Source organism: Globicephala melas, chromosome 16 (genome assembly GCF_963455315.2).
Source record: "Globicephala melas chromosome 16, mGloMel1.2, whole genome shotgun sequence".
NCBI classification, from domain to species: Eukaryota; Metazoa; Chordata; class Mammalia; order Artiodactyla; family Delphinidae; genus Globicephala; species Globicephala melas.
In genome coordinates this window covers 28,025,535-28,037,814 of record NC_083329.1, presented here as the reverse complement: position 1 = coordinate 28,037,814, position 12,280 = coordinate 28,025,535, and the positions used below count along the sequence as shown (strand labels likewise).

At 43.2% G+C, this 12,280-nt stretch overlaps 1 protein-coding gene across 2 annotated transcripts in view; it reads right to left on the bottom strand.

Annotated features, from left to right (window-relative positions):
• DNMBP (dynamin binding protein) overlaps positions 1-12,280 on the bottom strand; it is a 110,601-nt gene that overhangs the window by 42,974 nt on the left and 55,347 nt on the right. Inside the window, exon 1 of one of the 2 annotated variants that reach the window (XM_030865328.3) lies at positions 5,238-6,495. The exons of the other annotated variant lie outside the window; for it this stretch is intronic. Within the exon in view, the coding sequence (XP_030721188.1) occupies positions 5,238-6,405 (1,168 nt within the window). The 5' untranslated portion in view covers positions 6,406-6,495. Of the gene's footprint in view, positions 1-5,237; positions 6,496-12,280 lie in introns of those variants that run through there. 2 annotated transcript variants of the gene reach the window in all.

Below are 12,280 nucleotides of genomic sequence, written 5' to 3'. Positions count from 1 at the left end.
GTCTAACCAGAACATAGTACAGTGTTTGGTACTCAGTAAATTTGTTAGATAAAGATACATGAATGGCTCATGTTTGTTAAAACAGAACCAAATTAGAATAAAAGCTGCAAAAAGGGCTCTGAAAACTGTAAAGCATGTAAAATTAAAGTGGTACCACTATTACTACTGCTGATGATGAAATGCCACAGTTCATTCTGCTGAACTTTTGTTACTGCCCAGTTAATTCCTAGAAGCAGGCCCCTGGTCTCTGGAGGGGCAGAGACCTCTTGGCACCTGCTATACTCATGGCTTGTAAGCAGCCTATGAAATTAAGAAGGATACAAAGCTAATGCCTTGGGGACTTCCCTTGTGGCCCAATGGTTAAGAATCTGCCTTCCAATGCAGGGGATGTGGTTCAATCCCTGGTCAGGGAACTAAGATCCCACATGCTGTGAGGCAACTAAGCCCCCATGCTCTGGAGCCCACATGCCACAACTAGAGAGAAGCCTGCGTGCCACAATGAAAGATCCCGCATGCCACAATGAAGACCCCGTGTGCCACATGTAAGACCCAATGCAACCAAATAAATAGTAAATAAATATTAAAAGAAAAAAAAGTTAATGTCTTGGATTGACTGGCAGATATTTTATTCCAATAGTCTGAATACAGACTGTAGCTATAGAGATATATTCACATACTCGCAATGAAAAGAAACCTTGACTCTGAGAGTCTTAAAAACTTTGAACTATCTGTGTAACACTGGGAAAAGTGCCTTCAAATCTGCGCAGGTTTTTATCTTGGGAGAAAAACAAAACAAGATTTTCTTGCTCCACTGCAATTACTGTCCAAACTTTTAAGGAACCGCTTTTACAGTAGGCCCTCTGTATCCACAGGCTCTGCCTCTGCCAATTCAACCAACTGCAGAGAGAAAATATTTTTAAAATCCAGAAAGTTCCAAAGCAAAACTTGAATTTGCTACACTGGCAACTGTTTAAACAGCATTTACACTGCATTTACAACCATTTACAGAGTATTAGGTATTATAAGTAACTGAGATGATTTAAAGTATATGGGAGGATGTGCATTAGGTTACCTGTAAATACTATGCCATTTTATCGAAGGGACTTGAGCATCTGTGGATTTTGGTATCTGCAAGGCTGTGAAGGTGGGGGTAGGGTGTTGGTCTTGGAAGCAACCCCTCGCAGATACAGATACCAAGAGATGACTATATATCCCTCATCACCACTTCCCTCCTAAACTCCCTGTAATATGCCTTGTGTCTCTGTTGCTCCTATTCCTCACCTCATGTCCCAATGGTCTTTACTTAGAACACATCCTCTCATAGCTTTGCCGCATGTAACACAGTTGAACCCACCCCATTCGAAGCCCTTCTCTGGCTCCCATAACACAATACTTTTCTGCTCTTCTATGTTCATTTATTTGAAATGAACCTAAACCTGCACTTCTGGCTTTAACTGTGGTGCTGTAGTAAAAGCACTGGTCTGGGCATCAAGAGACCCAGTTTCTATTCCTGGTCTAAGGATCGACCAGTTACCTTGGCCACACGGTTCAACTTCTCTGAGCTCTGTCTCTTCATTTATAAACTGAGTGAGTTGGATTTAAGTATTTTTTCACAGTGTGACTCACATTTTACATTGTGCTTCAGTAGATATATACATACATTTATCTAATCCATGTATGTATGTTATATACACACACTCAGAAGTATTACATGCTTACTTTTACTACATGAGATGTACTTGAAACTTTCTATTCATTTCTATTTTATTTTTCAAAAAATGCTAGTTGTAACCCACTAAATAGACTTCAAAACCCAATCACGGGTGGTTACCCACATGTATAAAATACTAGACTTGTTGAAATGTCAGGTTCCTTCTAGTAATAATATAAGAGGATTTTGTGTTGTAGCCTTCCAACCTTGAACCATTAGCCTTAACTCACATCTGGATTCCAGCTTTCTATTTCTCTCTGTAAGAGTTCTTCATTTAGATATCATAATATCACTTAAATTAACCTAGTTAACATGGAATTTGAAGCACCAGGTCCCCTTCCCATCAAAACTATTTATGTTATTAGCAAGTGTAAAATCCTAGTGTTGACTTTTGGTCTAGTAATGGTAGAGTAACCTACATTGTACTAACCTCCCTACTGAAAATTATTAGCAACTCTGGACAAGATTTTTTTTTTTTTTTTTTTTGCCATACGCGGGCCTCTCACTGTTGTGGCCTCTCCCGTTGCGGAGCACAGGCTCCGGACGCGCAGGCTCAGCGGCCATGGCTCACAGGCCCAGCCGCTCCGCGGCATGTGGGATCTTCCTGGACCGGGGCATGAACCTGTGTCCCCTGCATCGGCAGGCAGACTCTCAACCACTGCGCCACCAGGGAAGCCCCCCGGACAAGATTTTTTTTAAAAAAATAACTGTGTGAAGACACTAGAAAGCCACCAAAAGCAGCCAGACACTGGAGGGGATACGACTCGAAACATGGCTGGAAAACTAGGTAAGATCCCTATTTACCTGATACCTCCTCCCCCTACCCCAAGGCAATCCCTAGTCTTTCAGCATGCTGGAGAATAAAGCAAAAACTGAGAGCCAGCAAGTGGTAATCTTACTGGGCTGCAGAGTCAAAAAGGTTCTGGGGCTCTGAAGTGGCTTGATGTTAAGGGAGAAATCCTGCAAAAGAGTACGCTGCAGAGAGGACAGCCCCAAAATCTATGCAGAAATTCCCTTCAAATCCTTGAATTGTGCATGCAGTGATGAGACTCCAGGGAACCCAGCAGAAAGCAATAACAGCTGGAGGCTAAAGAGCCCGGCAGATATTCAGAACTCTCTGCAGCTGGGAAGACAGTTTGAAATCTGAGTCCCTTCAAATCAGGAAGTTCAATAAATATGTCCAGTGTTCCACTTAGAAACCTCTGCAGAGCCGCACCTTAGGAGTAAGGCCCACCTCCCAGGAGCCATACCCTAGGACTAAGGGCAAAACCGTAACAAACCTGCCCTAACAAAAATCTAAGCTTGAGGCCTTCACAGGAGAAACTGATAAGAAAGGTGAGGGGAAGGAAAAACCCTGGCAGACCAACTTGGTTTCTAGCCTGGAAGATGGTCGAGGAGCAGGCACTGAACAGCGCTTTGTCTCTCAGATGCAGCAGGTGGAGGGTGGGGAAGAGTGGGGGAGAGGAAGGCACGGGCATTCCACTTGGGTAATTACACCTGCAAACACAGGGTGCGACGGCAGATGTCTGTCCAGTTGGGGGAGGGGGGTCAGTCTGGATCTCAGCAGGGCGGGGACCATGCAGTGACAATTGGGGTAGCGGAAGGATTTGTAAGGGGGATGAGAGGTGGGTAGATAAAAGATGAAGAAATCATAACTTATGAGCACCTACTATGCCCCAGACATGTGATTGTTTTATTTATATTATCTTACTATGAGACAGGTATGATCATCTTCATTTTACAAATAAGAAATCCAAAGCTCAGAGAAGCGAAGTAATTCCTCTAAAGTTACACTATTAGTAAATGGTGGAGCTGAGATGTGCATTCAAGGCAGAAGACCAGCTCCAAAGCTTGTTTCCTTTCTGTAATTAACTGTTGTAACTGTGTAACTTTCAGGAAGGGCAGTGGCACATGTGCTGTAAAACAGCTAGCAAAGAACATTAGAAAACAAAAAGATCTCTGGGACAGACTAAGATTTTGTTACAAGTCAAGGAGGATATTAGTGGTATAAAAAGGGGTGTCAATATGAATATACTATCAAAAGTTAGTTAAGTCCTCAAGTAGAGAGAGAGTTGTAAAAATGGAAATGGTATAAAGTGGAACTGAGCTGATTTCAGAGAGCTCATAGGGCATATTACAACACTCCAGAGAGAAGGGTTTGACTGCTAAGTCAAACAGAATAAACACAATTAGGAGGCTTAATACAATAAGGAACTAAAGATAGGAAACAAAGTTCATCTAAGGAACGGCTGTGGGGGAAGGGAAAAAGAACGATGTAAAAACTAACCTAAGGAATCACAGAATCAGATTTTTTTTTGAGCTGGAAGGAATTTAGAAGTCATCCAATCCCTATCATTTCAGAGCAAAAATGCACCTAGGAAAAAACACCTAGCTGCTAAATATCTCAGCCTCCCAACTAAAGCCGGGTTTCATTTTTATCTTTATAAATACAGGTAGAAAGCCTGCTTTGTCCAAAATGGTGCCCTGGAAATTCAAGTTAAGTCAAGCCTGTGTTGAAAGACCACTGGATAAACCACTGGCAGTTCCAGGATCACACCAGGGACTTATGTTTTCAGTGGCCCCCACCACAAATCTAACCGGTGGGCCTATTCTGAAGGAGACCTGGATGAGAAAGCTTCACTTGGGAGGAAGGTGTGACATGGATTTTCCAGATTGTTCACATTTTCTGACTCTAATCCTTCTCCTCTCACCATATGCTGGACTCCCCCCAAACTGGCCAAAACCAGAAAGTCTGTTTGGCATGAGTATAACACATATTAAAAAAAAAAAAAAATTCAAGACTTAACAGGAACAACAAAATAAAATAAACATAGTTCATTTGAGACCTGGAGAAGAGAAGACAAACTGGCAAGAAAGAAAGAACCTCTAATGATAAAAGACTCTTAATATCCCCATTTTACAGATACCTTAGTTAAAGCTCAGTGAGATGAAGCCATCTGAATACCTAACATGTACAAAGCACCATGAAGAATATAAATAATCTTCTCATTTCCACAAGGGTTTTAGTGCTCACCATTCACTTAAGATTCCTGAATGTCAAGGAATGAACAAACTATAAAACAAGTTAAGTCTTCTAACCCCCTAATGTCTAAAGTGCAGGGATTGAGAGAAAGAACACACCAGGAAAATAAATTTTCACTTGGTGCCCTGGTAAAGGACTTGCCGTCTCCATAAGACAAACAAAAGATATTAAAGTAAAAAGGGAAAGATACCTGGGATTAGAGACCCTGACAAAAACCAAGAAAGGTAAAGGAGAGTTCCCATGACAACAGTCTGATTTTCAAAGCCATGTCACAAATTTACAGTACTATGCACACTCTCACTCTGTGATGTCCCACCCAGAAGAATTAAATCTCTAAGGCTGTTCTCACTCAAGATACACTTAATAAGAATTTTGGGGGCCAGGTTCCTTAAGTATACAAATGTACCCGGTGCCTGGTAGAACCATCACCCCTTTTATCTATGTCCAGGTCTTATCCTCTAAGAAGGCTGGCTGAGTTCATACCTTGGGCTCTCTTCCTGTTTTGCACAAATTCTGAGCATCTCAGGGTGCTGGGTGCTGTGCTGCGGAAGCGGCTATTCCTTTTCCAAGTCTCCGGGCCATTTAATTTTCTCTCTTCCTCTAAATGCCAGCTATTCTTCTCTAATGAATTGCCCCAAGGAATGCCACAATGATGTTCTCCTTGGTTGCCCCCGGTCCACTGATTCCGCAGACCCTCCGGGATGACCCCTCTGCTCCCAGGTGCCATCATTCCTTGTCTGTCAATGCCATTACACTCCAAAGTCTTCATTTGGTGGAGAGAATCTGTTCCTCTGTAATTCTGAAATTTATACTCACAGTTTGCAAATAGAGTATCAGAGCCTCTATTCTCCATATCAAAATTACTCTGATCCCCGGCATGAGTCTTCACTTTGAGATCGATTTTATCATTTTGATAAACATTCCTGTCCCTGTCACAGTATTTGACAAATTCATTACCTTCACTGACACCATTCAAATCTGGGAAGTCCACAGACTGACCATTAGTATAATTCCCAGGAACATGATATAAATCATTGAGGTCTCTATAATAAAAATTAGTTTCTTTACAATCCTCAAGATTGTAATTAAAATTCCTGCGGTCTATATGCCGGTTTTGAGGTTGACCAAAATTCTCCACAGAATCATCCAGACCCCTGTAGCCAGTCCACTGTCCAGTTTCTTTAGAGTCCTCAGGATTATGATTCCGATTCTTACGATTTACACAGCCATTCGTCTCCCCACATCCTCCAGCTTTCCAGGTTACATCTGGGCTTCCTGCAAACCAATCATCCTTAGTCGCAGGGTTCAGATTCCCATAATCTACGTTTTCTGAATTCTTATAATCATTACAGCCTGGAGTCACACTTCCGTGGCGCATACAGTCCTTTCTATTTTCCTTTGATTCCTCATTGTCCATATAGCTTGGTTCACTCTGCTCAAAATCCCAGTATCCACAATGCCTTTTTCTGTAAGGTCGATTCTGCCCTGTGGCCTGGTATCTGGAATCCAAGTCATCTTCTCTGTAAAGTCCATCCAGCGCTGTAAGGTTCCTTTTCTGTAGACTTCTGCAATCTTCATACTCCCAGCTGGAGCTCCAGTGCCCTTTCTCCTCCAGTTCTCTTTCTTTCCTCATCTCATGGGTTTCACACATATTCACTGTGCTCAAAGACACACGCTTTATCACTCTCTTCCATGGACCTGGGTTGAACGGAGATGTGGACAGGTGCAGTGTAGCCTAAGCCTGAATCTGTCCTTCTTAAAGTGTCTTAAAATGTCTCCCAAAGCCCTTTAAACGTTCTTCTTCCTACTTCAGTTGGAGCACGGGGAGATGTGAGGTTATTTCGACCTCAGGATCCAATCAGTGGGCTGCTCTATCTTTCCCCAGGGAGCCCAGAAGGTAATTAGTAACTAGCGTTCATGTGATTGGAGTTGGCAGCTTTGTTTGGTGTTTCCCTCAAGCTGGTCAAACTGGCTTGGCTGCTTTATGAGCTGAAGGTAAGAAGCATTTTTTTTTTGCAGAAAACGCAGAGTGAAAGAGAAAGAGCCCCCTTTAAAAGCCCGAGGTAAGATCATGTAACAGTCTCATCTGCCTCTTTAATCCTTTAGTAATCAATCAGGGGTACGAATAAATGCTTTCATGTGCAGCTCAAACGGGACCTCCACTACCTGTCCTTCCAGCCTGGCTTTCTACTCTCCTTGGACATCTGAAACTCTTCGGGATTCCCCTTCCCTTTAGTCAGCGGCAGGACTCTTCCGCCTTTGAGAGCTTTGCTTTTATGGGATTCAGGTTACCCATTAGTGTATACTCAAATCACAAGCTGTTCCAGCTCCTGTCTGCAGACACACTGGCTTATCCCACTCAGGAAAGAAAAAGTACGTCTTTTATTCTGATCTGGTGTATGGAATTTTATAGTGTAAAGACTCTTTCCCAGAGGAATACAGTTATATATGCTTTCACACTTTCCTTGATACTTGTCATGCCAGAGAAGCATCAAAACCATTCATCTCCTAAATCTCTTTCCTATCTAATTCATATAGCATATTTAGGAACTGGAGAATGAGGTTGGAAATCAGAAAGGTGGGTATAAAAATACCATTATGAATTCATCAAACATTAGATTATTTTATGTGAAGCACTGTGGAAGAGAAAAGGATGAAGTTGGTCTCTGTCTCTTACCATGCAGGAGCAACACACTATAAAGTAAGACTGCATGTGAAAAGTGCTTTGACAAACACAAATGGCAATGGCAACAAAGCAGAAGTCCCTGGTAGGACAACTGGAGGTTTCATGGAAGTGGTAGCATTTGAGCTGTGCCTTCAAGCATAAGCAGGGTTTCCAAAGACTTTCCACATATGGAGAACTAGGTAATGGGGAACACTCTGAAGAATAAGTAACAGGGATCATGCTGGAGGGGTAGGTTGCAGCAGATCCCAAGGGACTCGAATGCCACTTATTTTATTCAATGGATAATAAAGAGTCACTGAAGGTTTCTGAATAGGGGAGTGACATGCTAAGAGAGTCTTTAGTAAGATTACTCTTTTAGCTATCTGGTCATCTATCAAGTATCCTTGAACTTTTATCTAATCCTTATTTGTGAAACAATGTAAGTACCCTAAGGAGACCAGGGTTATATGCTTTATCAATAATGAGATGTTGGTCTTCCCTGGTGGCGCAGTGGTTGGGAGTCTGCCTGCCAATGCAGGGGACGCGGGTTCGAGCCCTGGTCCGGGAGGTTTCCACATGCCGCCGAATGACTAGCCCGTGTGCCACAACTGCTGAGCCTGCGTGCCACAACTAATGAAGCCCGCGCAGCTGGAGCCCGTGCTCCGCAACGGGAGAGGCCACCATAGTGAGAGGCCCGCACGCTGCAGCGAGGAGTAGCCCCTGCTCGCTGCAACTAGAGGAAGCCCGTGCACAGCAACGAAGACCCAATGCAGCCAAAAAAATAATAATAATAATAATAATAATAATGAGATGTTTACTCTTGGGTAAACCACTTCTTCTCTCTGGGACTCAACCAACCCATCTATAAAATGAGGCAGCTGGCCTCAATGACATCATTGATTCCTCCAGTTTTAAAAATCCATGCTTCTATTTTCCTCGCAACTCCTTTTTCCTTTCCTCAAATACCTAATGTGCTGTTACACACCTTTTAGGTTCTACACTAATAGTTACTGAATGAACCTCTAGATTGTTAAATCTGATTTTCATACAAAGGTTTTTGTTCCATAGTTCTGTTGCAGTAGTAGCAACAGCCCTGGCAGCTGCCGTGTTGTCAAGTGTGTATTAAGTGCCAGGATCAGGATGAGGGGCTAGGAAGTTGATATAAATGCTTTTTGATCTTCACTAACTGTAAGGAGGATATTATGTTATCTTTATTTTACCACAGATAAAGAATCTCTGAGACTTTGAAAAACCTGTCCAAGATCACATAAACTAGTACAAGGAGGGGCCATAATTTGAACCCAGATCTGTCTGACTTCACGGCACTAGGCTCAGAGGAGTATCTCAAAAACATAGGAAAGCCTTAATTTCCCTCAAACCAAGTAAACAAACAAGTACACACTATCATGGTCTAATTCAGGGGTGGACCACTGCCGAGGCAAGTGTGCACACACCTCGCCCCACACTGCCATTCCCTCTTTGTCTCCAGTCCTGGCCTACTTCCACCCTGCCCCAGTGCTGAACCTCACCACCCAACCGCGATGAGCACTTGTACCAGCACATTACAGAAAGACTGTCCAGTATCGGCCAGCTCAATAATCTAAAACCTACTGCCTAAACCCAATAAAGACTGTGGTCTGGTTCACAAACCAACAGGATGACAACATAATTTGGGAGGACAGCTTTGACTATGAGTTATACAGAGGAACAGCGTAAAAGAGGGCACATAGGAGGGGGAATTAGGACAGCTAGCTTCTAGAAGTTCAATTTCTGCTAATAACCAGTTTGTAGCTATGCTTAACCTCTGGCTGTCAGTTTTCTTAGTGTAAAATGAAGAAGTTAATAGTTTCTCTGCCACTTTAAATCTAAAATTCTATGATCTTACTTATTTCTAAGTTAAAAATAAAGATTTATCTTTCCCTAACTGTTATGGAAAACAGAGTTTCCTTTGGCAACTTAAAGTCTTTGATAAAGCTAGCATGATAAGAAACACACCTAGTAAATCGACCAAGAGAACAGATAAAAAGAGGATAAATTACAGGTAAGAAGGATACTAGTTATAAAAATAATCCAGTAGTAAAAGTTACACAAAGGTAAAAAGAAATGATCTTTGGATGAGTGGAGAGTGAAGAGCTGGTTATAATATGGAGCTCCCCTCTCCCCACCTCACCCCCTCTTCTCTTTTTCTAAGCCCTACTGCCTGTGGGACTTTAAAGATATAGTCTGTATAAAAATGTAAACTGCCTCAGGTTTGCCTCATTACTGAGACCCAGAACTAATCAAAAGCTGTGAATGGGTTGCACTTTTCATGTGATAAATCTGTGTGCAAAGAAATGTGGCCCAAGGGAATGAGGAGATAACAGAGAAATAACTTTCTTATTTTTCTCAGTCCTAGTCCTACTGGTGAAATACAACTTTGTAGATAGTTATCTTCCCTTTCACTTGAAACAACAGTCACATTCCACAGGCCCTCTTCAAAAGCCCTGAGCAGTACTCTGCCATGATGTTTGTTACTGGTTACTATAGGGCGGGTGATCAGCTACAATGACCATCCCTGGATAGAAATTCTCCGAACATAATGCTAGAAGCGAAGGTGGGGCAGCAGGATTTGAAGGATGAGAGAAAAGAGGCAGAAAGTAGAGGAAAGGTAAAGGAACAAAAGGGAGGAGACAGTAAAAATAAATAAATCAATCTAGTAAGAACAGGTAATTACCTAAACTTTTCACAGTATCTCTGTAACTGCCCACGTGGTTCCTCCAGCCTGATGATCAATTCCTCCTCACTTTCTAAGACTCTGCCCCAGTGACGCTCTCTGATTCCCATAGTTCTTGCTATTTTCCAGAGCACCATGCAAATATCCCTCTCATCTTACCTGTTACTTTATTATACTTGTTTACCTCCTTTTATTACACTGAAAGCTTGAGGGCAAGGACCAAGTCCAATCTCCAGCACAGCTCTGTACGTGGGGCACAAGAGGTACTCCCATGTTTAATGAGTTGATGGTGGTCATATTTATTGGGCACATGCTAGATGCGAGGCAGAGGGCAGGAGAGCTTACAAGTTAAAAGCACAGGCTGTGCTTTTTTTTTGAATCCTGACTCTGCCACTAACTAGCTGTATAATCTTGGGAAAGTTCTTAAGCTCTCTAAGCCTGTTTCTTCATCTTTTCACCATCAAATCTACCATCCTACCTGCATCTGTACCCATCTGCTCTGCTTTCCCTCTTGTTAGAATGGAAGAACTGTCTGCTCTGATAACAGGCCAATCTCTCTCTCTGTTGGTTCACTGATCCACTCCCTCCTGACCCCTCAAAGACTTTGTTTCGGCAATTAGGCCCTCCCTCTCCTGCACTTCAGTGTGCCCCCTCTAACCATCAGTCTCATGAGCCTATGAATGTTTCCTATCTTTTTAAAAATTTTATTATTTATGGCTGCATTGGGTCTTCGTTGCTACACACAGGCTTTCTCTAGTTGCAGTGAGCGGGGGCTACTCTTTGTTGCGGTGCGCGGGCTTCTCATTGTGGTGGCTTCTCTTGCTGTGGAGCACGGGCTCTAGGAACGCGGGCTTCAGTAGTTGTGGCACGCGGGCTCAGTAGTTGTGGCTTGCAGGCTCTAGAGCACAGGCTCAGTAGTTGTGGCGCACGGGTTTAGTTGTTCCGCGGCACGTGGGATCTTCCCAGACCAGGGCTCAAACCCGTGTCCCCAGCACTGGCAGGCGGATTCTTAACCACTGTGCCACCAGGGAAGTCCTGTTTCCCACCTTACAAAGAACTTCTGCTTTGAAAGACTTGAGCAAGCCAAATACTCAATGCCTCTATTTCCTTACCTCTCACTCTATCTTTAATCCATTCCAATAAGGCTTTTACCCCTTTGTTATCACTTTACTGAAACTGCCCTTGACAAGGTCATCCAATCCAATGGTCATTTCTGAGACTTCATCTTACTTGGCTTCTCAGTAGCTTTTGGACAGAGTCACTTCCTCTTTCCTGAAGCTCTTCCTTCACTTAACTGGCTGCTCCTTTTCCTTTGCTAGTTCATCTCCCTTGTCTTCCACATTCCCAACATTGGCTGCCCCAGGTCTTTTCCTTTGTACCCAGTTACCCAGCACACAGAAGGAATTCAAGAAATTCCTTGACTAGGAATGTGGTTTCCACTCTTAGTGCAGCTGCCTCTCAGCCTAAGGGTTAATTAGGAGGAGCTGTAAAGAAGACCCTATCATTAAGGTTAAAGTAACTTGAGGGATCTCAATACAGCAACAGCCTCCAGCTAAGTGGGAAGAGGGTCTGGAAATGAGGGAGAAGACAGATACTTAAGATCAAAAAGTAAGTTCCCCAGTAAAGGAAGAGACTGTGGACTAATGAAAAGACAACTGACTGGGACAGGGGAAGGCAGAAACAGAGAAAAGAGTCTGAGAGCACTGTAAAAAGAAAAATAAAGACTGCAATACAGGAAAATAAGAGGTGTTGGGGGGATCTGATATACTTTGAAGGATGTTCTAAATGGACAGGGCTGTAAGAAGCATTCAAGATGTTTTAGAGTTTAAACCTTATGATGCACTTAAAGGTGAGTTAGGTGAGGGTTCAAACAGAGAAACTGGAAACCGTGAGCAGCTTGGGGATGTTACTAGTATGAATGAGTAAACACTTTGGAAACTTAAGTAACTTCATGATAAGCCAACAGTCAGAAGTATATCTGGGGCTTCCCTGGTGGCGCAGCGGTTGAGAGTCCACCTGCCGATACAGGGGACACGGGTTCGTGCCCCGGTCCGGGAAGATCCCACATGCCACGGAGCGGCTGGGCCTGTGAGCCATGGCTGCTGAGCCTGCGTGTCCGGAGCCTGTGCTCGGCAACGGGAGAGGCCA